We start from the raw sequence: 25,615 nt of genomic DNA, 5'->3' as shown, positions 1-25,615 counted from the left end.
GTCATACATTGCAGAACGGGGTAATACTTTATAATCAATTGGCATATGTCGTTTTATAATATTATTCCCCGATTGTTTCATGAGTCCTTTTTTTAAAACAAGCCTCTGAGCACCTTGAACCCAGCGGGAGACACGTCCAGCTTCCTCCAGGCTCAGTGCACGAGGCGGCCGGACAGCACATCACGTCCGTACTGCCAGGAGGCGTCAGGAGCCGCGTCGCTGACGGACAGACGGCCGCCCGGAAGGAGACGTGGTCGGAGGAGCCGTTTGACTCCCATGCCAGGCATCCGTCTGCACGCAGGGGAGCGCCCGGCAGCCAGCCCGCCCTGCGCCTCTCACTCGCCGATGCCCACGGTGGCCTGTGGACGGCTCACAGCCAGACAGGTGCAGCCTCCTCAGCCCCGCACACGGGCGGACGCCGCCAGCGGACGTATAAAAGCCATGAGCCACTCTCATACTAAATCTCTAGAAGGGAAATTAGAGATACGGGCACTAGAGCTGGCTCAAGTGTTGATCTCGAATGCCATCATCATCTTCTGAATTCTCGGCACAAGTCAAAACGCAAACCCAAAAGCCCTGAGCATCTTCTGACCAGGTTCTTTGAAAAAATTATGTAATGTTCGGGCCATTCCTGCTATGAAAGTTTTCGAAATTAATGCTATTCCTGCTGTGAAATGAGGATTTCTTTTCTCATTTATTGATATTTATAAAAATTATACAAATTCATCGATATAAAATCGGTTTTAAAAGAAAAAAAAACTTTTAAAAAGATACTTTGTGATTTAAATAGTATTCAGTGTTTTTCCAGTAGGTGGAGTATTAGACGAGGGAAAGAAGATCAGTCTTTGAAAGCTAATTTTTTCTTTTTACTATTCTGAGAAATTTTCGATGTACTGAAACGTGAATCACCTCGTGGGCTCCCCGATTCTGTTAACCGCGTCGGTACTGCAGGGCTGCAGTCACACCGGACCTTTGGAGGCAGATAGTGCGCTGATCACATCACCGTGACGCGGGCAGGCTGACAACAGTAAGAGGTCCTCGCGGTTCCTCTCGTTTTAAAATTGCTCATCAAGCCATGAAAAGGAAACCCCCTGACTTCTCTGAAAGGGAAACAGTGCGCACACGCAGCAAAGACCCGTCTCTTAAATCCTGTGTATTCTCGAGCCTTAAACGTTCCCAGGAAAGAACGTCCCTCCTGAGTTTAATGTTGGTCCGAGGCCGACGCCTGCCACTTCCAGGCTGTGCACCTGGGCAGATCACGGCTCTCCCTGTAGCCCGCTTCCTCTTCTGCATTCGTGGGAAGGAAGTGATGAGCTGGTGGCTTCTGAGGCTTCTCCTTGCTTGAACATTCCCCACTGCACCTGACCTTCGTGTAAACATTGCTCAGGGCTGAACGCAGGGAGCCAGATTCGCTGCTGTGTAAAGACACGGGGCAGGGACGACAGCTCTTGTCCCGACGCGTGGGTCTTAGAACGGGAAGCGAGAGAGCCCGGAGGCGCACGGGGGCCGTGCCGTGGAGCGGGTGAGGCGGCGACTTCCAGATGCCTCGGGCTTGGTGAAGGGAGAGCAGGCGAGCGCGCCAGGCAGGGGACGCCGTCCGCGAGGCACCAGCGAGGCCCTGAGACTCGGTCACTGGTCCCGAGAACTCAGCGGGGCCCGAGCAGAGAGAGGGGAGAACCCCGCCGCTCCTTCCTCTCCTCACGCGGGGAAGATGCCGCCTTCCCCTCTGATCGCCTCAGGGCCATTTACTGTCCAGAGGCGCCCCCGATTGGAGGGGTCCGCCAGGCTCACAGACACGCTCAGGCGCCTCCCTGACAGGCACTCGTCGCCAACCCGGTGGTGGAAGCGCGGCCATTTCCCGTCTGCTCCACGTTCTGTTACAGGGTAGAGTGTTTCTTGGCCTCTTCCTTTCCTTAAATATCTATCAGTCAACGGGGTTTATGAGCAGCTTAGACCAAAATCTGACTTAGGTGGGGGGCAGCGGGCCCCCCCAGGTGTCACCGTCCGCGTACTTGCCTGCGCCTGGAGTCGGAGGGCCGGTCATGTGGCCAGGCGGTCCAGGGGAAAGAGGCTGGCATGCTGGCCCCACAGTGGTGCACGTGTGGTTCTCAGCCACGCGGTCCCAGGAGTGGCTTATGCTGAGCTCAAGGCTCCTGGAGCAGAGGGTTGTGTCCCAGAGAGTAAAGATTCGGGGTCCCAGGTGAGCCACCCATCCGTTTCCTGCGATGCGGTCTTCAGTGTGAGGCCAGCCTTACTCACCCAGACCAGGTGGCCATGAACTCACAGGAGGGCTCCTGTCGACTGGATCATCCATACAGCGCTTTTCCTCTAGAACGGAAAGCACAGACACACACCCTCCGGTATGGCTCAGCCAGTGACGACTCATTGAGTAATTGCTAAGTGAGCCCCTCAGATGTCGCGGGCCCTCTTCGCGTGAGTCACGGATGGACGAGGAGGCTTACTAGGTAATGCTGTAGGAAAGAAATAGCCAAAAGCCCGGAGCCGAGGTGCCGCCCTGGGCCCCGAGGGCCGGGCGCGTGCGCCCTCTGCCTGCCTGGCCCGCCGCTCACAGGTACCCAGGTGGCCGCGACGTCCGGCCTGCACGAGAAGTCGTCCGTGCTGCTTAGCTCTGTCTTCCCTACTCCTCCCCCACCTTCTCCATGTCACCCCCAAACTCACACAGGCTGATGGAACCCCTTCAGGCTCCGCCAAGGCCAACTATGGCCTAAAAATGGAAATGAGCCGGAATCACAGAATCAGACCCGAGCAGACGTGAAAGCTCTGAATTCAGTGTGGAAGGCGCGAGCCTCATCCCGAACCGTACGCGTTTAATGACTTACCGGTGAGCGTTGAACAAATTAGCGTTCCCTGAAGGTCATCCTGGGGCACACGGAGTCACAGTGTTTAATTTTAACGAGCCTCTATTACACAAGCTATTATAGCCTCTTAACTGCCCGTGCAATGACCACCAGCTAAATGTACAGCAAAATAGCTCACTCGGACCCCAAAGGCATCACCTTGAAGCGATTACACGTCACCATGGCAGATGCACCAGGGCTCGCTTGCAAAGTGGCGGCCACTTGCCAGAACAGTGGGATGACACAATGCGGCCTGCCCTTCGGCCATTCGGGTTGCGCTCTTCTTGCCTTATCTGATTTAGTGCATTTTTTCCTTTCGAGCACAAATGCTTAAAATGCAGCCGATCCCCTCCCTTCCCTCACCGAGGCAGCTGGGCCAGTCCGGGAGACCGTCGCCTGCAGCTTACCTTTCTAGCTTCGCAGGCGGATGGAGCGGGGTGGCTAAGTCTGCCACTTGCTCTCTCTCTGAGTGTGGGCGCCCTTTGTAATATTAAAGCAGAGAACACCTTTTCCAATGCCTGCCAAACAGGATAAGGTGCGAAAAGCCTAGCACGAACCTTGCACACAGTAGTTGCTCCGTGCATGCTTCCTTCTCTGCCGGTGCAGCGGTCCGGGTCCAGTCAGGAGAGGGAGCCACACAGCAGGTTAAACGTGGGTGTTAGCTAGGAGTTAGCTGTGGTACAGGGAGACTCTAGGACATAAGGAAGCCCCAGGGGAGGTACCTAGGGCCACCCAGGACGGAGGGAAGGCACCTGCGATAGGACCAGAAAGGGACCGCGGTGGTCCAGCCAGCAGGCGGGCAGCCTTCGGAGCGTGCGGGCCACGCAGGGGCTAAGGTTTCCCATCAGGAGGGGTTGTCACCTGGCTGTACGGTCACGGTGAGGTCCCACTCTGGACCTGTGGCTCCCGTAGGCTCTACTGGGCGTCTTCACACTCCAGGCAGACCCTCTGCTACCTTCCCCCTGGAAATTTTCAGAACCCCCTCCCCCCTTCACATTGTCCCTGCAGTGTGAAAGCTGAGAAAGCTGAACACAGCTCATTTCAGCAGAGATGAAAGGAATTCTGTTTATCGCAGAGCACGTGCCGAAGGGAGGGGTGGGAGCAGGGAGGCGGCCAATGGGGAGATGGGGTACAGGCTGTAAGGGGGGGTCGGGAAGGAGATGGGGTACAGGCTGTAAGGGGGGGTCGGGAAGAGCTGGTTTTAGGGATTAGGCTTGTATGAGGGTGCAAGAAGGCAGGGCTCTCTTCTGGACGGGGTGCTCTGAGGAAGCAGGGCCATTCAGTAAAGGGGTACCTTGATTTTCACCTGGAAGTCAGGAAAAATGGAGCAAGACTGGATCTGTTAGGCGAGAAATGAGCCGGGAGAAGGGGCTGTCTGGCCATTTGTCGGCTGCACGGGATCTTTTTTAAATTTTTCTTATATTAGTTTTCTATTGCCACCGTAACAAAGTACCACAAACTTAGGGGCTTGAAACACCACCAATTTATTTTACAGTTCTGGAGGCCAGAAGTTTAAGATGAAATCTGAGCTGGTACCAAAGTGTTGGCAGGGCTGGTTCCCTGTGGAGGCTCTGGGGGGATTCTCTTCCCTGCCTTGTTCGGCTTCTAGAAATCACCTGCATTCCTTGGATGCAGCCCCGGTAATCCAGGAGAATGTCCTGTAGCAACGTCCTAACCCGATCCCCTCTGCAGAGTCCCAGAGACGCCGTCCCCTTCCCCACCCCCTCCACACTGCAGCTCATCCTCTCCCCGCCACAGCCCTCTGTGGGCACCAGGCCAGGAGGAGCCTGAGATGCTCGATGGGAAAGCGAGGAACTCGAGTCACCGAGCGAGCGTAAGGAGACCGTGACCAGACTTTCCAGTTTCCCCCTTATTTCAGTCTCCTCGGGCACTAGGACTCGGTCCCTGTGATTAAAGGCTTTCTGCATATCGTCAGCATTTGTCATATTTTTTTTTTTCATTTTAATTGTTACAATAGAACAAGTAATTTGGATTAGAATTATACCTCATTTCCCATCTGGATTGCTGGTATTCAGTGTTTTTTAATTAATGACTTGTGACTTGGGAGTGTTCAAGATATTTATAGGTAAATGAAAACAGGCAGGATCGTGTGTGTGTGTGTGTGTGTGTGTGTGTGTATGTTTATATAGAGAAAGAGACTCTACTATATGTTCAGGAGTGTACTGGGCCTGAAGACAAAAGAAATTCTGAATGTCTAAACATAGAAATTTGATAGTTTTTAAAGACTGTGTATTATATATTCATGAGGAATACTCCTTATTCATTATAAACAACTTAGTTGTATATGTATTGACAGAGAAGGAGTTTTGTAAACATCATTAACTATTGGAAAGTAAACGCAAAGCAATGTGTGTTTAGGTTCCATCCAATTTTTGTAAAAAATTGAAAGACTACATACAAAATTAACATTAATTATGCCCAGGTGGTTTTTTTCCTGCAAATCTATATTGTTTTTCTATAATGAACATATATTGTTTGTATCATTTTTAAGTTCCTTCACAAGATAGGTTAAATGATAAGAAGTGTTTAGGGAGATATCTTCACTGCGAAGCATTGTAAAATCACCTGTTAGCCACGTTGGCATTGTACAATTCACCTTTTTGACGATTATGGAAGCGGGCAGAGGGGCAGCGGCAGTTACCCATGTGTGCCACTAGATGGAGCCAGAGTAGCTCACTAATGTTTGGCAGAAACCGAGCCACCTTTGCTCCAGAAAAATGACTTTGAGAATTCAAATTTTTAAGATTCTCTGGCCTAGAATAAGTGCACTTGTTAATGATGCACTTGAAATTTAAAAAAAAAAAAACTTCAAAATTATCATCGGGCATTCCAGTGTTCGCTTTAATGGTGTTTTTTGGACTTCTGTGATGGTATTACCAGTCCTGTGGCTCAAAACTCTCGAGATTCTTGAGATCCAGTGACTCTCTGACTCTTAACCTTGACTTTTCGTTCATACACACACACACACACACACACACACACACATAGGTGTGTGTGTGTGTGTGTACGCGCGCGCCCGCGTGTGTGTTTAGGTAAAGCAACCCTTCGTTGACCTCACAGATTGCAAAGACCTTGTCAGCTTACAATCCCTTTTTTTTATTATTTTTTACACCTACAGCACCTGGTCTTCCTAGGTGGTCTTCCATCCAAGTACCGACCAGGCCTGACCGCTTAGCTTCCAAAATCAGACAGGATCAGCCTCATTCGAGGTGGCCTGGCCACAGACTAACCTTGACTTTTCAATGGCCTCTAGGTTTCTAGTACACGGGGAGTGTGCATTGCTCCCACCGCCATTAATGTAAGCTATTTCCACCTGCTCCGTTTGCTCCGTCCTCTGCTGCCAGCTCACCTGCCTGTAAAAGAACATCTCTGCTGGTGACAATGTGTCTTTGTCCCCTCCAGGGTCTAATGTCCCTGCCCTGTGGCAGGAAGAACTTAGCCTCCTTTTGATAAGCAAGGAACCTATGTGTATTTACCCAACCTGAATCTTGGCATTTGAATATATTTTTTACATATATTCATGTGTAAAACATGTGTTCATACTCATATTTGAATATATATAAGATCAGTATTGGTCTATAAGAAGATCTGATTCCAGTGCAGGCCAGTGACATTCTTCTAAAAGTGACTCTTGTTTCTTCCCGCAGCTCGATCACTATCCTCCTGTGAGCTACCATCTGCCAAGTTCATCTGACACACTGCTCAACTCTCCCAAGTCGCTCTTTCTAGGAAAAGTTATAGGTAAGAATTTGGGCTACATTGCCCACATCATATATTCTAAAACTGCTAATTTGCCTTTGAAACACATTGTGATTGGTGGCTGCGGCTTCTAAGTCAATGTTGGTGATTTAACCAGTGTTATTTGGTGTGTGACATAAACTAAAACACACGTGAAGGCTGGTGTCTGCCCCCGGCTCCTTTGCGTAAAAGTCGTTCCTTGGTTTATCAAAGACCTCAATTCACTGACAATATTTTATTTAACTTTCTCTTATTCTGAGCATATCAACGGGATCCTCTCTTCCTCTCACTCTCGAGACTATCTCCTCTGAGATTCTCAAATTAGAAGGCCAAGAGGAATTAGAAAATTGTGACAGAACGTCCTCCCCCATGTGCGATCGTGACTTTAAGAGTCACGCTGCCTTTCTCTTCACTACTGATCTGCGCTCCGTAGACTAAAATATGGATATGATGGATTAAGTATTCTTAAATGATTGATGTAAAGCCGATGGACTTTTTTTAAACTATGAGAACATATATTGTGAACGCAAAATGGAAATAGTAAGATGGTGGGTAATATACTGGCCAAGGAGAAGGTGACTGTGTGTCCAGTGGTTAGTGGTGATCAGAACGGTATTAGTCATTAAAAAAAAAAAAATTATTTTAAAAAGACGGGCGGGGGAGCGATAATGTGAGAACAAGAGCCCCAGGTCAGTTGCCGGAGTCACCACCAGTGTGCGGGAGAGCGGGCCGTGAGGCCGGGCTCCGCCGAGAGCCCCCGGTCCTTGGCAGATCGGAAGAACCTGTCGCTAAGGATCGAGGCCCCTAGGGCTGCAGCTGACAGTTAAGCGATGTCATTAATTAGCGCCAGGCGGCCTAGGGCCCTGGCATTCCCAAGGCGTGTGTCCCAACACGCGGGTGCGTGACCAGACACCGCCACGTGCATTCACACCGTTCGGTCAGAGGCGAGTTAGTGCTTCCTCATGGTCGTGGTGACTCCATCCAAACAAAGTCTGCCCTGTGACGCCAGACTGTACACGTCACGCCATTCCTCGAGCGGCGTCCACCACGAACATACCCGAAACAGTGGCCTGTACTGCTTTGTGAACCTCACAAAGTTAAATTTTGACAAGAATGTCATGGAATTGCTTGATTTCCTCATTATAAGTAACACTCTCTGGTTCGTCCATATTTCAGATCATGCAATTAAACTTACAGTCCAGCAAAATTACAGTATGCAACATGGCATGGACCTTCAAGGTCATAAACGAGTCACATCGCAAAGGCCATATGCTCTGAAACCAAGAGTTCACTGTGCTGTACATCTGAGCCCAGCCGAAAGCGTAACGCAAGCCTCAGGTGTCTGAGCGTGACGCCCAGCGCTCTCTGTACATGAAAGGAGAGTGTCGCTGTGCACGTGGCAGCGTGACACGCAGATCACACACGAACACTGTCGGGGGGTCCGCAGCCCCAACGTGCAGGTGGCTTCGGGGCCTCCTGGCAGCATGCACATGAGAGCAAATTAGGGTGCCGCCACGGGTCCCCACACAGCGGCTTCTAGCAGAGATGGGTCCCCCACACCAGTCCCCCGCGCCCTGTGCGGCGTCTCGGGGTCCCACTGTATCTTACAAGGAGCACGTGCTCAAGAGATATTTGCTCAATCAATAAAGACTCAAAGGGAAGAGAAACAAAAGGCATGTCGTCGTAGAAGTTCGCTGCAGAGAGGGCGTGGGTACCAGCGGAAGCACTGTCGGTAGAGTTAGCTCGGGGGAGACCGGCTCTCCCGTGGCTTGCAATCTGGTTTTTCGAAAAGCAGGCATCTGATGATAATCATGGAGCAGAGAGAGCGCAGGCCGTGGGACTGGGCAGAGCTGGCATCCGGAGTCCGGCGAGGGCCCTCTTGCCGGGGTGCAGACAGCCGTCTGCTCACTGTGTCCTCACAGGGCGAGAGGAGGCACGTAGTGCTGAGGGCACTAACTTCATCCCGGAGAGCTCCACCCTGTGATCTAATCCCCTCCCCAAGGCCCCTCGTCCTGACGCCATCCCGTTGGGGGTTAGGACATCAGCACGTGAATCGGGGACATAAGTGTTCAGTGCGTGGCTGCTGGTTGTACGTGAACCCAGGCTCCGCCTCTCGTCGGCGTTGAACCCTCGGGCCTCTCAGAGCCTGGATTCTCTCTCAAAATGAGGACAGAGATGCCACCTTGCAAGTTGCTATCTCTCTGAGGGCAGAGTGCGTTGTCTTTCTATTTTCAGAAGCCAGATCAGTGCCTACTGAATAGTAAGTGCTCAAAAAATATGTGTGGGGTAAACAAACTACTCTTTTAGTATCATACTTTTAGGAAGCATCCGACACAATGTCTCGTATGTAAATAAAGAAGATGATCACCGTTTTCGATGCCGCGTCTTTGCCAGTCCCCGCGGTGTGTGCTTTACGGCTAGGACCCCCTGCAGTGCTCACAGCACCGCCCCCCACCCCCAGACTGCTGCCACTCACCGTACGGAAGACAGAGGCTCGGAAAGGCTGTGAGTTTCTTCAAGCTGCTTCCCCGACAGCAGCCCCGTCGCTACTTGGGGTCAGACAACCCTTTGTTGGGAGGGGCTGTCCTGTGCGTGGCAGGGTGTTCAGTAGCATCTCTGGCCTCTCCCCACGACATAAAAGTAGCAGCCGCCAGATGTGACAACCAAAATGTCCCCAGGCGTTGCCAGGTGTTCCCCCGGAGGGCGAAGTTGCCACCCGTTGAGACCTGCTGGCTGCAAGGCCCCCCGGTGGCCACCGAGGGTGCTGGGATTTGAACCGAGTGATACCAGAGCCCGGGAGCAGGCCGCTGTTTCTCGGGGTAGCAGCTGCATCCTTCAGAACGATGGTGAAGACGGGGAAGACCTCTGGGCCCCTGAGGTCAAGTGCTGTCACGGCAATTAAAGGAGTCACAGTCAGCACCAAAAAGATCACGCGCGTGCCTGGTGAGGCTAGGCCACCTCTTTAAGCCAGTGTTCCTTAAATTTTGCTAATTTAGGAGGGGCAGGCCTGGTGAGAAGTATTTTTAAGTTTCCCTTTGAAAGCGACAGGCGCTTCAGTGAGAGACAGCCAGTACGCATTCACCAGCTGTGTAAATATTCACCCTAGACAGACTGGACTTCAAACAGCTGCCTCATGTACTCCAGCGAGGTTTTGACACCCCTAGAGAGCAATGCCCCCAAGCTGTCGCTTAGCTGGGTCAGCTGCTCATCAGAAACTGATCTCATAAAAGAAGGAAAAGGAGATGGATCTGAATAAATAATATGCCTTCACGCGAGCTCTTTGATGAGCACTGCTTGAAAAAGGACCCGTGCAAAGGATGGACGAAAAGGTACCTGATCAAGGACAAGTGTGATCTTTCCAAAGGCAATGGAGGAAATGTATTCTAGAGATGAAAACGTGGTCGCCTCCAGCCAACACCGTAACTTTAGGATGTGTCGTTAACATTTCCGCGTCAAGACGGACGTCAGGATCACTAAAACAAGCAAACCTTCACAAAATAGGAATTTCACCAGACCTGCTTATGTCCAGGTATCATCGTTTACTAGCTGAGTGAAGCCATCAACTTGATGAATCTAATTTTCAGCAACAGATTTAATAGTCTCTCAAGAAATCATTAAGTCAAGGAAGAGAAACATAATTGGAAGCCTGAAGCAGAGTCTTCTGTTTACTCGTGGGGTTTTATTTCCCCATCATTTCTATCAATGCTTTGCATAAAAACAGAAATAAAATGTTTATTACATTTGCAAATGACAAAGCTGAGAGGGATGGTTTAATAAGCTAGATGATGAAAAACACTTCAAAAGCATCTTGACAGGCTAGAAAGATAAGATAAAAATAATGAGATGAAATATAATAAAGATAAATTTAGCTCCTGCACTTAAACACCCCTCCCCCCCAAAAAAAAATCACATAAGTAGAAGATGGAAGACTCCTAAAATCATGAAAAAGATTGATGGAGAGTTTGATCTAAACCAGCATTATGTAGTGATTGACTTTTAAGTAAACATACTGACCTGCCTTCATCAGAGAATCGTGTCCAGCAGCAGGGACTTCCTAAGCACCTCGTGTTAAAGCAGATGTTCATCTTCTGAGGAGAAGACCTGCGATATTTATACAGAAAATAAGAAGTGATTTAAGAGAAGTAAGAGAATCCATTTTCAATCTTTGACGACTGCTGCATGAAGGAAGGATTGGACCGTGTAGAGCCTTGCTCAGCAGGACCAAAGTGGACCCATGAGAGAAAGATCTCATTTCCCTGTAAAAAAGAACTTCCCAGTAACTAGAGCTATTTAAGAATGAGTGACCGCTGTTTTGAGGTAGGGGACTCACCATTACTGAGAGTATCCAACGGAAGCTAGGTGGAAATTTGTCCTGCGCTTTGAGGAGTTTTCTGGATAGAGTAAGACTAGATTAGAGAAAGCCTGAAACCCTTGAAACAATAAGAGTTATGATAAGAGTAATTGTCTTTTTTAAAAAAGGGAAAACCATAATAGTTCTCCCATTTCCTGGGAGAGCTGAAGGGTAATTATAGTCAGAGTTTCTGGATACCGCACACCGTTATGGATGTATCACAGATATGAACTTAGGAGAATGTCAGAATGCGCTGCTCCCCGCATCGCTATAAATTCAGTGTTAGAAGATTGCCGCTGATTTCAGGATAGCAATATTCATTTTATTTTTATTTTAGAAAATTAAATCTGAGCCCTCGTTTTATTAATATTTTTCAAATTAACTCTGCGCCATTATTATGATTTATAGTAATATAAAATCATAATGAAATAGACCTATTTTTAATAAAAGGCATTAATTCCTCCATGTGGACCTGAGAAGCCGTGCTTGGAAGTTTGTTGAATACTAATGCAGAGTAACCGTTACTTTACTGACCATCGCTGTTTATCAGTGGCAGTGTCTGGGGTTGATAAAGTTAGAGGTGAACGTCCGTCCATCTGAACTTAACATCGTGTATAATCGTATTGGTCACCGATCCCAATATCTTCCAGACTCCCATTGTCCAAAGCACCTCGCAGAGAAGATGTGCCTTACCTGTTGGTAGCCACTACATGATTTCTGTTATCCGAAATGTGATTATTATGATCTCTTGATAAGAAGTTCTTATTCTAGGGCTTTCCAAAATTTTCTGGAACTTTGGCAAAGCCTCCTCACACAGCAGGAAATGCTATATTTATATCTTTCATTGGTGAGGTGCCATACTATGGTAGGCTTGGTGCTGCTCACTGACTATTCCCAGCCAAGGAGTTATTAGTATAAAAAACTGTGCACTGTCTGAACTAGAACATCTAGTTGCTGATGCAAGGAGCTCTGGAGTCCTTACGTCCCTCTGGTATGGTGCCTGGCAAAACTCAAAACATCAACCACATCCCTTCCGTGACCGCAATGAACAAAGAACCCTGTCAACTCACGATGAATCTATAGCACAAGAAGGAAAAAGGCCCTTCGTCTTTTAAGCTGCCAAGACCATGGGGCTGTTCGTTACTGCGGCACCACGTAGCCTATGCTCACTGATACATGAGGATTGCAGTTAATAACCTTCGCTACCACACGTGCGAAGTTGCGTCCTCACTCTACCACTTACAAACTGTATGACTTGTGCATTTTGTTGCCTCGTGTGCAAAATACAAACAGTGATGCTCCCCATTCCACAGGACTCAACAAAATAACACGTATTTTAGCAGGTAGCACAGGGTCTGCCCCAGAGTATGTAACCACAGCAGTGATTTTTCTTCAGTCATAATTGAGCAAGTGTGCGGTTGTCATTCGTCATGTGCCAGGCATTGCATGTGCCATCGGAACAGCAGTGGGGTCCACGACAGGCACGGTTTCTGCCTTCGGGGGGCTTACGTTCTCACCGGAAGAGGAGAAGGTGGTGAAAGGCAGTCAGAGGTACAGGACGTGGCAGGATCAGTGTAAACGGAAGTACAGGGTTCCTCAGGAGCAGGAAGGAGGGGCCCTTCCCCCAGGCCAGGCACACCAGGGGGCGCCTCCGAGGCCGCGGCCCCAACGGTGAGTTAGAAACATCTGGGCAGAAAAGGGAGAGATGTTCAGTTTACTGTCGATATGAAAAGTCCACCCAGCGCTCTGCGGCGTAAACAACACTTTGTCGTTCCACACAGTTCTGCGGATGGCAGTTCTGCTGCACGTGGGGGTGACTAGATGGTCCAAGGTGGCCTCGGTCCCATGGCTGTGGAGGCCAGCAGCCAGGGCCTCAGTGCCCCCCCAGGCCGGGCTTCTCCCTGCGTGGCAGCTGGAGATCTGGGGGACCCCGTGTCCCACGGTGCCCACATCCCTTCCAGCACACCTGCTGGCCCTGCTCTGGCTCCGGCCCGCGTTCCAGCAAAGGCGGAGCAGGCTCTGCTTCCAGAGGCTTTGTGGCAAGGTCACGTGGCAAGGGCGCCCGCAGGCCCCGGGATGGTGTGACCATCGCTGGAGACGCAGTGAGCTATGAGCGAAATCGGAGGAACCGCAGCGGGTTTCACTCGGAATGGTTGAAACCAGAGCGCGAAGAAGCAGGTGACGAAAACGCGGCCGCAGCGAGTCAGGGCCAGAGCACGGCGGGTGTTAGAAGCGGCCCCCGGTCCCCGCGTCCCGACTCGCCCAGGCCGAGAGTGAGTTATCGGCAGTGCCCATGCTCTCTCTGAGAATGTGGCCCAGTGTGGGCTGGTGAACTGTATGGTCACACGTCGTCTTTGGGGGTCCCCAGGAGGCGCCCTTGACATCAGGCAGCTCCGGCTCTGTTCTGCACCCCTCCAACCCCGGACGCCGGGCTCACAGCCGGCAGTCTGCGTCAGGGGGAGGCAGAGGGTCGGGCAGGGCTCCGACCCCACCTGCCCGATGACAGATGCATTCGCAAGTCACTTTAAGGCTTTACTGTTATCCCGGGGCAAAGGCTGCCATAAAAGCATTTTTATTTCAGTCAAGGCAATAACCTGATCAGATTGACACTTCAGGGAGATAACACCATCTGCAGAGTGGAAAATGCGTAACAGAGCGAGTGAGAGGCTGCAAGGAGACCAAATTGGAGGTTGCCATGGTTATAACAGAGTCACACGTTTCGATGCACACAACAACTCGGATATGCCGAGAAAACGCGGTGTCTTTATCTGTGTCTGCGATGATCCGATCTTCCTTCTGGACGGCTAGGGCAGATACAGCATCCAGTCCGACGTGAGTGTTTCCACAGTCTCTCTGGTTTGCTCTGTCCCTCTCGAATAAAACGTCCGGTCTCTCAAGCGGCCTTCGCCATCCCCGGCCCCCTTCCGTGAGAGGCGACAGAGAGGGGCGGTGAGAGGCAGCAGCTCGTCACGGCGGAGAGACCGGGCCTCGTGCTGGTCCTCGAGTCCGCATGACTGGTGGCCTTCTGCGGGCCACCAGCCCCGCGTCCTGTGTCTGCCGGGTCGCTAGGTGCTCCTCTGGCCTTGGGTGGTAAAGTCCGTGGCCAGCGACCGTGCGGTCCCTCTGCGACCCAGGCCATCCTCCCGGGAACATCACTCCCTGTGCTTCCTTCTGCCCCGTCAACTCTCACCCAAGACCCCCGGTCTCCGCCGTGTCCCCCCCGTCCCCGTGGCTGGTGTCAGCAGCCTCATCTCGGGGTCCGCTCCTCCAAGAACGAGAGGCTCGTGAGGCCAGAGGCCCCATCGCCCCCTCTTCCGTCCTCTCAACAAGGCTGGCCCGGACCCTGTTGGCGCCCGAGCCCTGCACAGCGGCCTCCTCCCCGGGCCCCAGACTGGGAGGCAGGGGCGGCCGGTGCCCTCGGTCGGCCCCCTCACCCTGCCAAGCGCAGCGCCGCCCTCCGGGACGCAGCCTGGCTCTTCTCTCTCCCTCTGTGTCTTTTCTTTTTCACATAGTCCTCTCCGGCTTAAAAGAAAAAAGCTTTGTTTTTACTTCCCGGATCAGTTAGCTATTGACAAAATATATAAAATAAAACAGTGCCACGTAAGAAACGATTCCAAACTCAGTGGCTTGAAACAGCGGTAATCTTTTCTCCCTGTCCCGGGAGTGTGTTAGCCGGGGCGCGGCCACCGCAAGCCAGCGGCAGAGGCACGGAGAGCAGCCCCGCGTGCGAGGGCCCCGCCAGCCGTCGGTCACATCGTGCCTGCCAACCTGCCGCCGTCCGAGGCCAGTCACGGCCAAACGCAGAGCCCAGCGGGAGGGACAGCGGCGCGACATGGCAGAGGGCACGGTTTCGGGGGGCATTACGCAGCCCCATTTCATCAGACTCTGCTGCAGCTGGGAGACAGCCTCGTGTCCTCCCCACGTCACCCAGAAGGGCGGGGACTGTCGCGGTATCGCGCCAAGACTCCCCGGCTGGCCGAGGCCTGGGCGGGTTGTCGGGTGCCTGCAGGAGTGTGGGGCGTCGTTTCCTCACTCGTGAGGGTGTTCGGTGCGTACACACGCCGGGAGACAGCGATGGAACGGCTGAAGCAGGAAAGGCCCCGGCCTCCGTGAAACACGCTCCAGCGGGCGTGGACAAGGAATAGAAAATCATTACGAAACACAGCGCTAGTGACGAGCTCTGTGAAGAGAACTAAAGGAGGAGTAGGGTAGCGAGCGCCGTGGCCGGGAAGTCCTCCCCGGGGAGTGGGCGGGTAAGCAGCGGCCTGATGAAGTGGGGGGACTGGGGGGGCGGACGCGGGGAGGGAGGAGTCGCAGGAGCTCGAAGGGCCGTGCGCAGGCCGGGGGTCGCCGTGCGGTCGTGCGTGGCGTGTCGGGGGGCAGCGGGAACGCGAGTGCGGCTGGACCGCGGTGACGGCAGACGGCGGGGCGGGGGACAGACGAGGCCGCGGGCCTGGCCGGCAGCTGGCCGCAGGCCCTCGCGAGGGTCCGCCTTTCGTTCGACGTGAGACGGGGCCGCGGGAGGCCTGGGTGCGCTGTAGGTGGCGGGGCGCCCTTCCCGCTGCCGCTCCTGCCGCAGGGCCGAGTGGAGGCGGCGGGATGGACGGGGGGCCCCCGAGCAACGCGGGGCGCGGCGTGCGGGCGAGAGGCATGGCCTGCGCCACGGTCAGTGGCGGGGAGGCGCCCGGCACAGGAGAACACCGAGGGGTGAGCCGCCGCGTTTGGTGGCAGATCGGCGTGGAGGGGGAAAGAGAGCGACGTCGCAGACGGCCCCCCAGGTCCCCAAGTTCTGGCCCGAACACCCGGGTAAACAAACGGTGCCGCCGTTTATGAGAGGGACACCGGGAAGCTAGTTTGGGGATAGAAATGGAGACCTGCGTTTTGGACGCGTTCACGACCATTCCGCTGAAGCATACTCCCAGGGGTGTGTCCGGGACCGAACCCTGCTGGGGGGAACTCCCGTGCTCCCTCCCGCGCCCCACTCCCCCTCGGGCGGAGGGCTGGTGCGGGCCCAGGGGCACGGGCATCACTCGGGGAGGCAGCCGGGACAGCGTCGTGCTCGGTTTCAGAAAACAGCTCCTGGGGAGCACAGGAGCCTCTCCAAGCCATGGGCTGCCGCTCAGGAGCAGAAGGGAGGGCCGCACCTCCAGGGAGCTGCCCGACGTTTTGAAATGACAAAATTTTAAAAATAGAGGACAGATCGGTGCTTGTCAGTGGTTAATGACAGGGGTAGGAAGGGGGGACAAGGTGGTTTTGGGTTTAAAAGGGCAGAATTGTTCGTTATCTTGGCTACAGTGGTGAAAACACAAACCTACACGGATGATAAAATTGCACAGAATTAAACACACACACACACACGAGTACCAAGTCTGGATGAGGTCGTCGAATTGTATCAATCTCGGTATCCTGATTGTGACATCATATGATAGTTCTGCAAAACGCTTCCTTTGGGTGAAACTGGGCAAAACATACAAGGGACCTGTCTGTACAATTTCTTAACAACCGCGTGTGATTCTGCAGGGGCCTCAGTACAAATTTCAGCTTTAAAAATTAGACATAAGAGAACGCTTAGTGCCCGTGCTTCCCCGGCGTCGTTCATTCACGGGATGGGATTCGGCACCCGCCAGGGGCCAGCGCCTCAGACGCTGCCGAGGGGGACAGGAGGCGATCACACCGTCATCTCCCTGCTCACTCTCGACTTTCCGGCCTTCGCCAGGAGAGACCGGGAAGTGTGCGGGAATTAAATATTTATCGACAGCTTAGAACGTCGCACTTCTGTTGGAGCCGTTATTGAAGGGAGTGATTGCTGTAATGCGTTTCTAAAAACGGAGCCAGAGGAAACTGTGGCAGGCCGGACTCCGGCCCCACCCGCAGAGACAGCCCCCGAGAGCAGCTCACCGCCGGTGAGTGATCTCCACCTCCTGAGAGGAGACGGCAGCACAGCCGATAAATGAACAAATAGCACATAGCTAATTGAAATTTCGGCCTAGTCGCGTCTCGTTTTTATTATGATGATTAAAGAAGTAGCAGTTGAAGAGAAACAATTATATTTAATTTTTCCTGTCCTAAAGAAAATTTAACATAGCCTTAATGTCTAAAATCTTCTCTTCTCAAAACGAAAGGAGATCTTCGTAGAAGGAATGTGCCCAGTGAGTTATAGTTTAAGGTTAGGGTTTTTTTTCTTTTTTAATTGCATTAATAACTTTTACTCTTAGACAGCTATTGGGATTTTTGTATTATTATTACTTTCACAGAATCATAGGAGGCTCTAAGAAATAATTTATTTAAACCATATCATATCACAGCTGAGGGAAAACAAGGCCCACAAAGGCTAAGTGACTGGCCCAAGGTCACATAGAAGGTTAGTTCAATATCCTTGTCAAAATAACACTGTCAATGTTGTAATTATCTTTGCTTGTCACCTAAAGAGTCTTTGACAAGTACAGTTAATAATTACAACATTATAATCTGAAAACTCACTCTCAACATACAGATAAAGCAGCTGTAAAAGCAAATCTTTTAATGGAGTTTAGCCTGGAAGAAAGGATCACGGAGAGTGAAGGTTCAGAAGGCGGGCTCTGGTGTCAGATGCCCGATTCCCGTCACCTCGCCTGCCGAAGGGGCTTCAGCAGGCTTCCCTCACATCCGAGCGACGCTTTCCTTAACTGTAAAACGTGGGTAACGGTGGCAACGACCCCACGTACCTTGTAGGTTAAAATGGTGCCGTGATATAGAACACCGATCAGAGTGCCCAGCACGGTAGGAAGTGCTCAGCACGTCGGAGGCAGCACTATCACATCTCATCTGTGCTCGACAAAGTAGAGAAGCAGGTTCACTCAGGGTTACCCGGGTAGAGCGTGATCCTCTCCTCCCAGTCTGTGACCTCTCAAAGATTAGCTGCCACCGTAGGACCCAGGGAAGGAGAACCTGGCAAGTTCGATGGTGGAGGTGCAGGAAGCAGGCTGTGCTACAAAGATCCTTTGCATGATCTCGCTAACGACCTAAAATTCAAATCTTAGTGACCTTGAAGTTTAACACACTGGAATGAAAACAAATCAAGTCACCCTTCATTTGAATACAAGGACAAAATAGAAAAAACACACACACACACACAGTGAAAGGTGGACAGCAGACGTAGGTTTAGCCATAAGTCGGTGCTGTGGGATTCCTCCGGCAGCCTCGTGGCGTGCTCGGGGAGGCGGCCTCCTCACACATCTTTCTACCGTTAAAGGGAGCACAGAGAAGCCAAAGAAAAGTAAACGTTTGCTTGGAAGAGTTATTCATCTCTTAAAAAATCCATAGACAGTGAATAGACCTGCTATAAGAAAAGGCACTAAATGTTTGCAACAGATATTTCATGTGACCGTTATGTTTTCTGGCGGCGGGCGGCGAGCATGGCTGGATTTTGAATGTGACACCTCCATGCTCTGGAAATGTGATAGGTGGACTCTGTGGTCGAAGATATTTTTTTCCGCTTTTAAATGTAGCTGTTAAAAAAAACAGGATGCATATCTAAAAAAGTTCATCTTCTACAAGAAACTTTCAGTCATTTTTAATTCATAATTCACACTACTGCTCTCAGATAAATTCATGTTCAAACTATTATTCCATTTTTAACGTCCATGAGGAATTAGCATTCACAGTATAAACTCAGAAGAGAAGGCCAAGTCATAAATCAGAAGCAAACTGTGATTCCATTTTCCTTTGTCACTACTCATCTACAGTAACTAGACAGGTGAAATGAGGAATGATGTCTGTCAAGGGTTTACTAGACTCTCCTTGAGAGTAAGCACCCACTTAAATCCCCATTTGGTAAATGAGGAAAGAGGCACTGAGAATTTAAGTGACATGTGCCAAGTCACATAGCTACTAAGTGGTGGGGCCGGTTTCCCAGGCAAAGCTTTCTGTACCTCTTTGTTTATTGCCCGTGTTTGCTTTATGAAAGAGAAGAGCCGTGGGAGACAGACGTAGTACATCTCGTTGACATTTCAAAATGGGGATTCTGTCCGTCGCTCTAACCCTGTGCCCTCTGTCCTTCCCCTCCATCTCCCGCTGTCAACCCTAGTGTCCTCATCAGTAAGGTCTCCAGGCTGTCTGGAACCCTGCCATGGTGACAGCCTGAGCTACCCGTGCACAGAAAGGCCTGGCTTCGAAATCCTACTTAATACAAGAAGCACGGGAGAGTTAGGGAAGAAAGGTCAGTCGGTCAGTAAGTACAGGTTCAACACAAATCATAGGTACAAACTAGTTTTTGTCAGCCTAATTATTATTTTTTAAAATCCTAGGTTTTTATAGATTTTCTTTACTGTTAGTCATATGAATCAAACCCCAGAACATGTAAAATCTTTTCGTTCTTTTTTGATGGTAAGTTTATCTAATTAAAATTAATATAAGGTACAAACGGAATGACATCTCATGCTACTAATTTAAAACAAAGTGATCTAGTATTGAAAATGACTTGTGATCATGTAGCTTGATGGCTTGAAGGTTTGACTTTACAGCCTTTTCATTAACTTAATTAATTGACTATTTTTCAGAGCTCTCGTAGGTTCACAGCAAAATCGAGGGGAGGCAGAGAGGGCTCCACTCACCCCCGCACCCTCCTGCACATGCATTCGGCTCCCCCAGCTGCTGACACCTTGCCACGCCAGGGTGTTTGGGGTGTTATATACTTGCCACAGCATATCGTATTTGTTATAAATGATAAAGAACTATTAATATGATATTTAACTAAAGTCTGTCGTTTACATTGGGGTCCACTCTTCATGTTGTACATTCTGTGTCATACAGAGTAGTTTAACTGTCCTAAAAATCCGCCACGTTCCCACTATTCCTTACTCCCTGTCCCAGCCCTTGGCGAAAGCCATCTCTGTAACCTTGCCTTTTCAAGAAGGTCATATAGTTGGAATCATACAGTATATGGTCTTTCCAGACTGGCTTCTTTCACGTAGTGATGTCCATTTACGATTCCCTCGTGTCTCTTTGTGGCTCGATAGCTCTTTTCTTTTTATCACTGGATAATATTGCATCACTATTTTGCCGAAGGTGGAAAAAAAAAATCAAGAAGCTAATTTTGAACAACCATTATAGAAAAAAGGTGGGCGTCACAAGGAAGGGTTCAGCTGTGCTCGTAGCCTCATGACCACGCAGCTCTTGGGCTAGTTAATAGCGATGGCGAGCTGGAGGCCACCTCCCAGGTGTTCTCACTTCATGCCACGTGCTGCGCTGCCTTTCTCCTGGCTCACATCTGTAATCACCTTAATCCCAAAGCAGCCGTTGTTAACAACCATACACATATCCTCTTTAAGGTAACGTAATGCTGTTAAATTGTGGAGGAGAGATCGCACTAATAATTCATTTGCTTTTGCATATTTCATGGTTCTATTCCGGTTATGTGTTATTGAATCGTCCTTAACTATTTTTGAGAATCGTTAGCGTCACGTCCTGCGCTTGTTTCCCAAAAGAGTCGGGCAGAGCCAGTTCATCCGAGGCATCTGCAGGACCTTGCTGCCAAGACTGAGCACTTTTAAGGTTCACAGAAATGACTCACAAGCCACAATTCGATTAAACTTTGCGACTATTTCTTGTCCAACCACTAGGTGCTCGAAGTTGGCATAGGGATCTATTTTTAAACTTCTTGTTCATTTTATTTTGACTTTTTAATAAGAACAGATTAAAATATCTTCTTTCTGCAGCAAAGAGGGAGAAACCCAAGCCTGTATGTTGTGTTGAAAACGTGAAGACATTTCTTCCTTTGGTGACAAACTATATTTTTTAAGGCAACTTCTTAAAATTCAGATGTCATTAATGAAAATTTATAATATGTATTACAATCAGTACCTATTTTCAATGTTATATGCAGAATATAAATGGGTTTCTTTTCTCAACCAGTAGAAAGCCACATCACATTTAAATATTCACAATGTCTTAGTTTTTTTAAATAACAATAATTGAATAATATTTTGGCATATCTGGTTTTAGTATTTAAGGGGATAAAATACAAAATATAAGTTTAAAATAAAAGTAGAGGAAAGAGCAAAAGAAATTTTAACTGCGGTAAAAAAAAAATGCTTGTTTTTTTTTTATAAAATCATTGTATTTAATGGTTTTCACCCTCACTTTTAGAAATCAGAGCCCAACAATCCTGTCACATGGTAGAGGAGAGGCCACACAGAAAATCAAGATAATTGCCAGCTCTATTCCTGTGCAAATGCTAACCCTAAAACCCTTCTCTGTAATGATTCTAAGAAACTAGGTCTGCAAGACCTTCTTTGTTGTTGTGAAAGCTCCCTGTCTTTTGATCCCCGTCCTGAAGGACTGGGCTGTGCAAACCACACTCAGTTTCCAAAGGCGAGCATTCTGTCTTTATGTCATCATTTCGGACGATGGTGATCGGATTTTAACTCGTGTCCGGCAGACAACCCTGTCACTTCCTGTCTGGCATGAGCCCGGAGCCTGTACGCCCAGCCGCCGCCGTGGGCTCATGGAAGCAGACACTGGGTCCCATTTCAGTCCCTTAAGTCAAGCCCCTCGCTCGGCTGGCCTTCGGGCTCGCTTCTCCGCACAGCTTCCCCAGCGCCATCCTGCCCCCAAGGGCACGTGGTAGACGGGTCGGCGCGTGGTGCTCCCCACCCGCGGGGCCGTCAGCTCCGGAAGCTCCGAGAACCTTCTCCAGCAGCTTTCTTGGGCGTATACCGTGAGGATGTGCGTTTCATGGCTGGACAGGAGAAGTATTCCCTGGAATGGCTCTGGTTGAAGAGTAGCATTGGCACGTCCTCGGTTCCTTCTTTGGCTTCCTTTCAGAAAACCGACACCCACGAATCAGACTGTGCCTTTTCATGAAAGTAGATCCTGGGGCATAAGCGCCGTGATGACGCCGAGTCCCGTGGAGATAGGATCTGAGACTTTGCGATGTTTAGAGACCTCCGCGAGGTGCGGGGAGCCATCGCTTGGTACCGAGAGGCCGTGCTTGATCCGGTACAAGGCTGAGTTAGAACAGGGGAGTTACCAGTAATGAGAGAAGCGTGTAAATAACCGAAGATCAGGGAAGAGCGCCAAAAAACAGCATTGGACATCTCAGAAGAAGCAGCGCTCAGGCCCCTTTCACTCTCTTACTTCCCAGGAGTAGCACCTGGGAGGTGAAGAGAATGCCAACAGCAGAGTCCATATTTTATATTTTAGCCCTAGATAAAAAAAGGAAGAAAACATGTCCCAGACCAGAACTAGCCAGAACCAAGAAAACCCAGAAGCAAAGTTATTTTCTGGCAAAAGATACGTTTCCATAAAAGGACGTTTTTTAAATTCTGTATGTGAGAGAGCTGAAAGGGAACTTTTCTCTTCTCGCCCAGGAGTTTGAAGGGAAGAGTAGAGATTGGGCTAATTGACGTGTGCTGAATGCTGTGGACAGCAGCTGCTGCTCGAGTTTGGGTTTCAAACCACTTTAGGTAGTCAAGTTCTATCGCGTTCGAAGGCCAAGGTCGGTTAACGCCGGCGGATTTTAACCTCTGAAAACATGTGCCTCTGATTAAAAACGTTCGCAGTGATAAGTCTGGGTGCTGTTGGGACGCTGGGTGGCGTGCTGAAGCCCCTAGCACAGCTGAGGTGACAAAGAACTGGTTCCAGAAAGACGGGGGCGGAGCAGTGCCTTCGGCCCGCGGAAAGGAGCCGGCGATCACCAGGCCCTCGTTGGTCACCGTGCGGCTCTGCCTTTGCAGACTCATCACTGGGGAGACGCCACCCCGGCTGAGCGCGAGCCCCTGATGCAGCGCTCGGCCGCCCCCCTGCAGGCCAAGCACTTAGCGGGCGGACGGGGAAAGCAGCCCGGCTGCTCCCCGTCCCTGCCCCGGCCCCAGCGTCTAGTCTTGGGGCCGCGTCCGCGTCCGCACTGCACTGGGCCTTCCTCTTCCGAGGTGTGACCGCGAAACAGATGGAGCGTGCGGGGCAGACGAGCAGCAGATGGCCATAACCGCCTGAGCCAGCTCCTCCGGCAGGATTTTTTTATCTGCATAAAATTTCTCCCGAACCCTGGTGTGAGTAGAGAATTTTTGATGGAGCACAGCTGTATGGTCACCAGGAGTGACAAAAATATTTAAGAAATAGCAATGAAAATCTAACTGAACCCAAATCGATCATTCTACAGCCTTATTTTTCTTTGTAACGCTTCGCCACATCCCCATGTGCGCACGCACGTGCACGCGCCCTCGGAGGGGGGCGAGGCCGGTAGGAGCAAAGTTAGAATTTGGCTTGACCTGCAAGTCAGCCGCCTAACGAGCAAGGCAGCGTCTGGCATACAGCTGTGTCTCTGCGTGTTCAGGGCTTCATTGCCGGTGATGGATGTAAAGAACGCGGTGCAGTAGGCAGTCAGGGCTACTCAACGAATTAAGAATAAACGGGGAAATCGGTTAGGAATCGGCTGTGATCTCAGAAACTCTCTGGTAACTTTCGAGGTACAGTCCCCCAGATTTCGCCCGAAGGTCCAAAGCATTATTGGCCAGACGGAGGAGGATTTCCAGCTCACTTTCCATCCTCTTGTTCCTGGGACATTCCTGATAAAAGCAAGGCAGCCGAGATGTCGTGACGTGGTAGCAGCCGTGGCTTGAGCATGATGGAGGGTGCTGTCGACATTTCGAGCTCTCCGTGCTTTTGAGTTGCATGTTTAGGGTCTAAGCCCCTTCGGTCCCAAGCACCCCAACAGGCTGCTCGCCCGCAGCTTACCCCTAACGTCGCCATTCTCAGAAGGCACACTGGTCCCCAGCTCTGCAGAAAGGCATAAAAATCATTTCTAAGTCCATAGAGGTTGTTGTTTTTGTTCATTCGTACAAAATATACTCAAAATTAACCATCTGCATAATTAAACATTAAGCTTCCATATAATTTATCTCAAAATAATCACTAAGCATGATTACTTTCATGTAGAGTTAACCTAGGAAGGTGAGGTCACTTTCTGATAACCGGTGTCGGTAGACGATACAGCACCTGTGACAATTCTGAGTTCATTTAAAATTGGAGAATTCTATACAAATCTATTGTCCTTCCCTTTATGGACGTGAAGAGGCAAGTCTTTGTGTCACTTAAAGACAGTTTAGGCATAAAAACATAAAAGACATCTTAACTGTTTCATTATTCTCTATTTGGGGCCTGCCTTTGAAGAGGCAAAATCAAGAACAGTTATTAGGGGAGACAAGATGTCAGTTATAATTATCTAAAGACAAGATGTGTTTATAGGCAAATTGTACAAAAGAACACTGTAAAAAAACAACCGTGGTTGTTATGAACCTAATTGTTTTTCAAATTTAAAGAACCTTTTCAAAAATGATTTAAGAATATGTGAAAAAGGTTTAACAGACTGTGTTGGTGGCATCAATGAGCTTCTGCTTCTTGGGGCACAGAATAATTTCATCATTTTACAGATAAAAGACCCAAATTTTAATTTTGCTTTTTTGTACATTATTTATGTAACAATCTGCAATGTGTAATTTATTCATATATTTTTATATGTGTGTAGTTAGGCTCATATAGATATATAAATATATAATTTAAAGCTTTTAACTATAGCTTTAAAATATTCTTGATCAGTATATTAAACTATATATATCATATTAACTAAACATCTTGATTAGCCATAATAATTTTTAAATAAACCAAAAATCAAATCCATCATCTTATATATGAAAATGTATATTCATATTTAACTTAATTATTGTATCTAGTATAACCAACCAGCCGTATATATTATTATATCTAATCAAAGCAACTAACTTTTCTCTAGACATAAGAGAAGAGTGGAAGACAGAAAACAAAGAATTGCTTAGGAATTTCTTTACTTTATGAACACCAATTTCATACATTTTAGCAAATTTGAGGTGACAAAAGAAAACATTTGTCATTCAAAGATGTTTGCATCTTTTGTTAATCTATTACCATTCTAAGAAATAAGGTAATTGAAAATATCTTTAGTTACCAACATTTATTTTGTATCTGTTTCATTCTTATAAACTGTCTAAGTAACAAAGGTTATTAATTATATAAATCATTTGTCTAAGGTCTTAAAGTTAGTTAAGGACAAAGGAATTACAATTTTTACTAACTTAATGAATCTTTCTGACACACATCATTTAAAAACTTCACAAACTTAAACACTTTAAAAATCTATTATTACCTTTCCATTTAGTTGAATACAATTATGTATATGTGTGTATATACATTTTAGTTGTTATGAAAACAATGATAATGTATTTAACTCCCAAGTGATTATTTAACTCACAAAAACAATATACAAAATTTAGAAACTTTAAATTATGAGAAATATAACCTTGATCTCATACAAATGAAAAACTATTATCCTGATATGATTTTTATACAGGAAACAATTTTGAAGCCTCTCTAGCCTGCTCAAGGCTCTTCCTTTACCTTGGAACTAAGCCTCTTCTTATCTTGTAGCTATAGTAACAAAGCTATTTTGTAAATACAGTTTTCAGGGTCCACAGAAGAAACACAAACCGTTTAATAGTTTTTTTTTCTGTATATATATATACACACACACACACACACACACACACACACACACACACACACATACATACACATACATACATTGTTCACAGTAAACCTGGACTAGAAATTCTTTTAAGTGCACACATAACGACTG

General features: G+C 49.0%; 1 protein-coding gene across 4 annotated transcripts in view; it reads left to right on the top strand.

Moving 5' to 3' along the window:
- The window catches only part of CNTNAP2 (contactin associated protein 2), a 1,484,598-nt gene that overhangs the window by 1,402,966 nt on the left and 56,017 nt on the right, over positions 1 to 25,615 (top strand). For all 4 annotated transcript variants that reach the window (XM_036231126.1, XM_036231127.1, XM_036231129.1 and 1 more), the window contains one exon: positions 6,527 to 6,620. In XM_036231126.1, the coding sequence (XP_036087019.1) occupies positions 6,527 to 6,620 (94 nt within the window). The remainder of the gene's footprint in view (positions 1 to 6,526; positions 6,621 to 25,615) is intronic.

Source organism: Rousettus aegyptiacus, unplaced genomic scaffold (genome assembly GCF_014176215.1).
Source record: "Rousettus aegyptiacus isolate mRouAeg1 unplaced genomic scaffold, mRouAeg1.p scaffold_m13_p_13, whole genome shotgun sequence".
NCBI classification, from domain to species: Eukaryota; Metazoa; Chordata; class Mammalia; order Chiroptera; family Pteropodidae; genus Rousettus; species Rousettus aegyptiacus.
The sequence above is the reverse complement of the archived record's forward strand: the minus strand, read 5'-3'. Positions and strand labels throughout refer to the sequence as shown.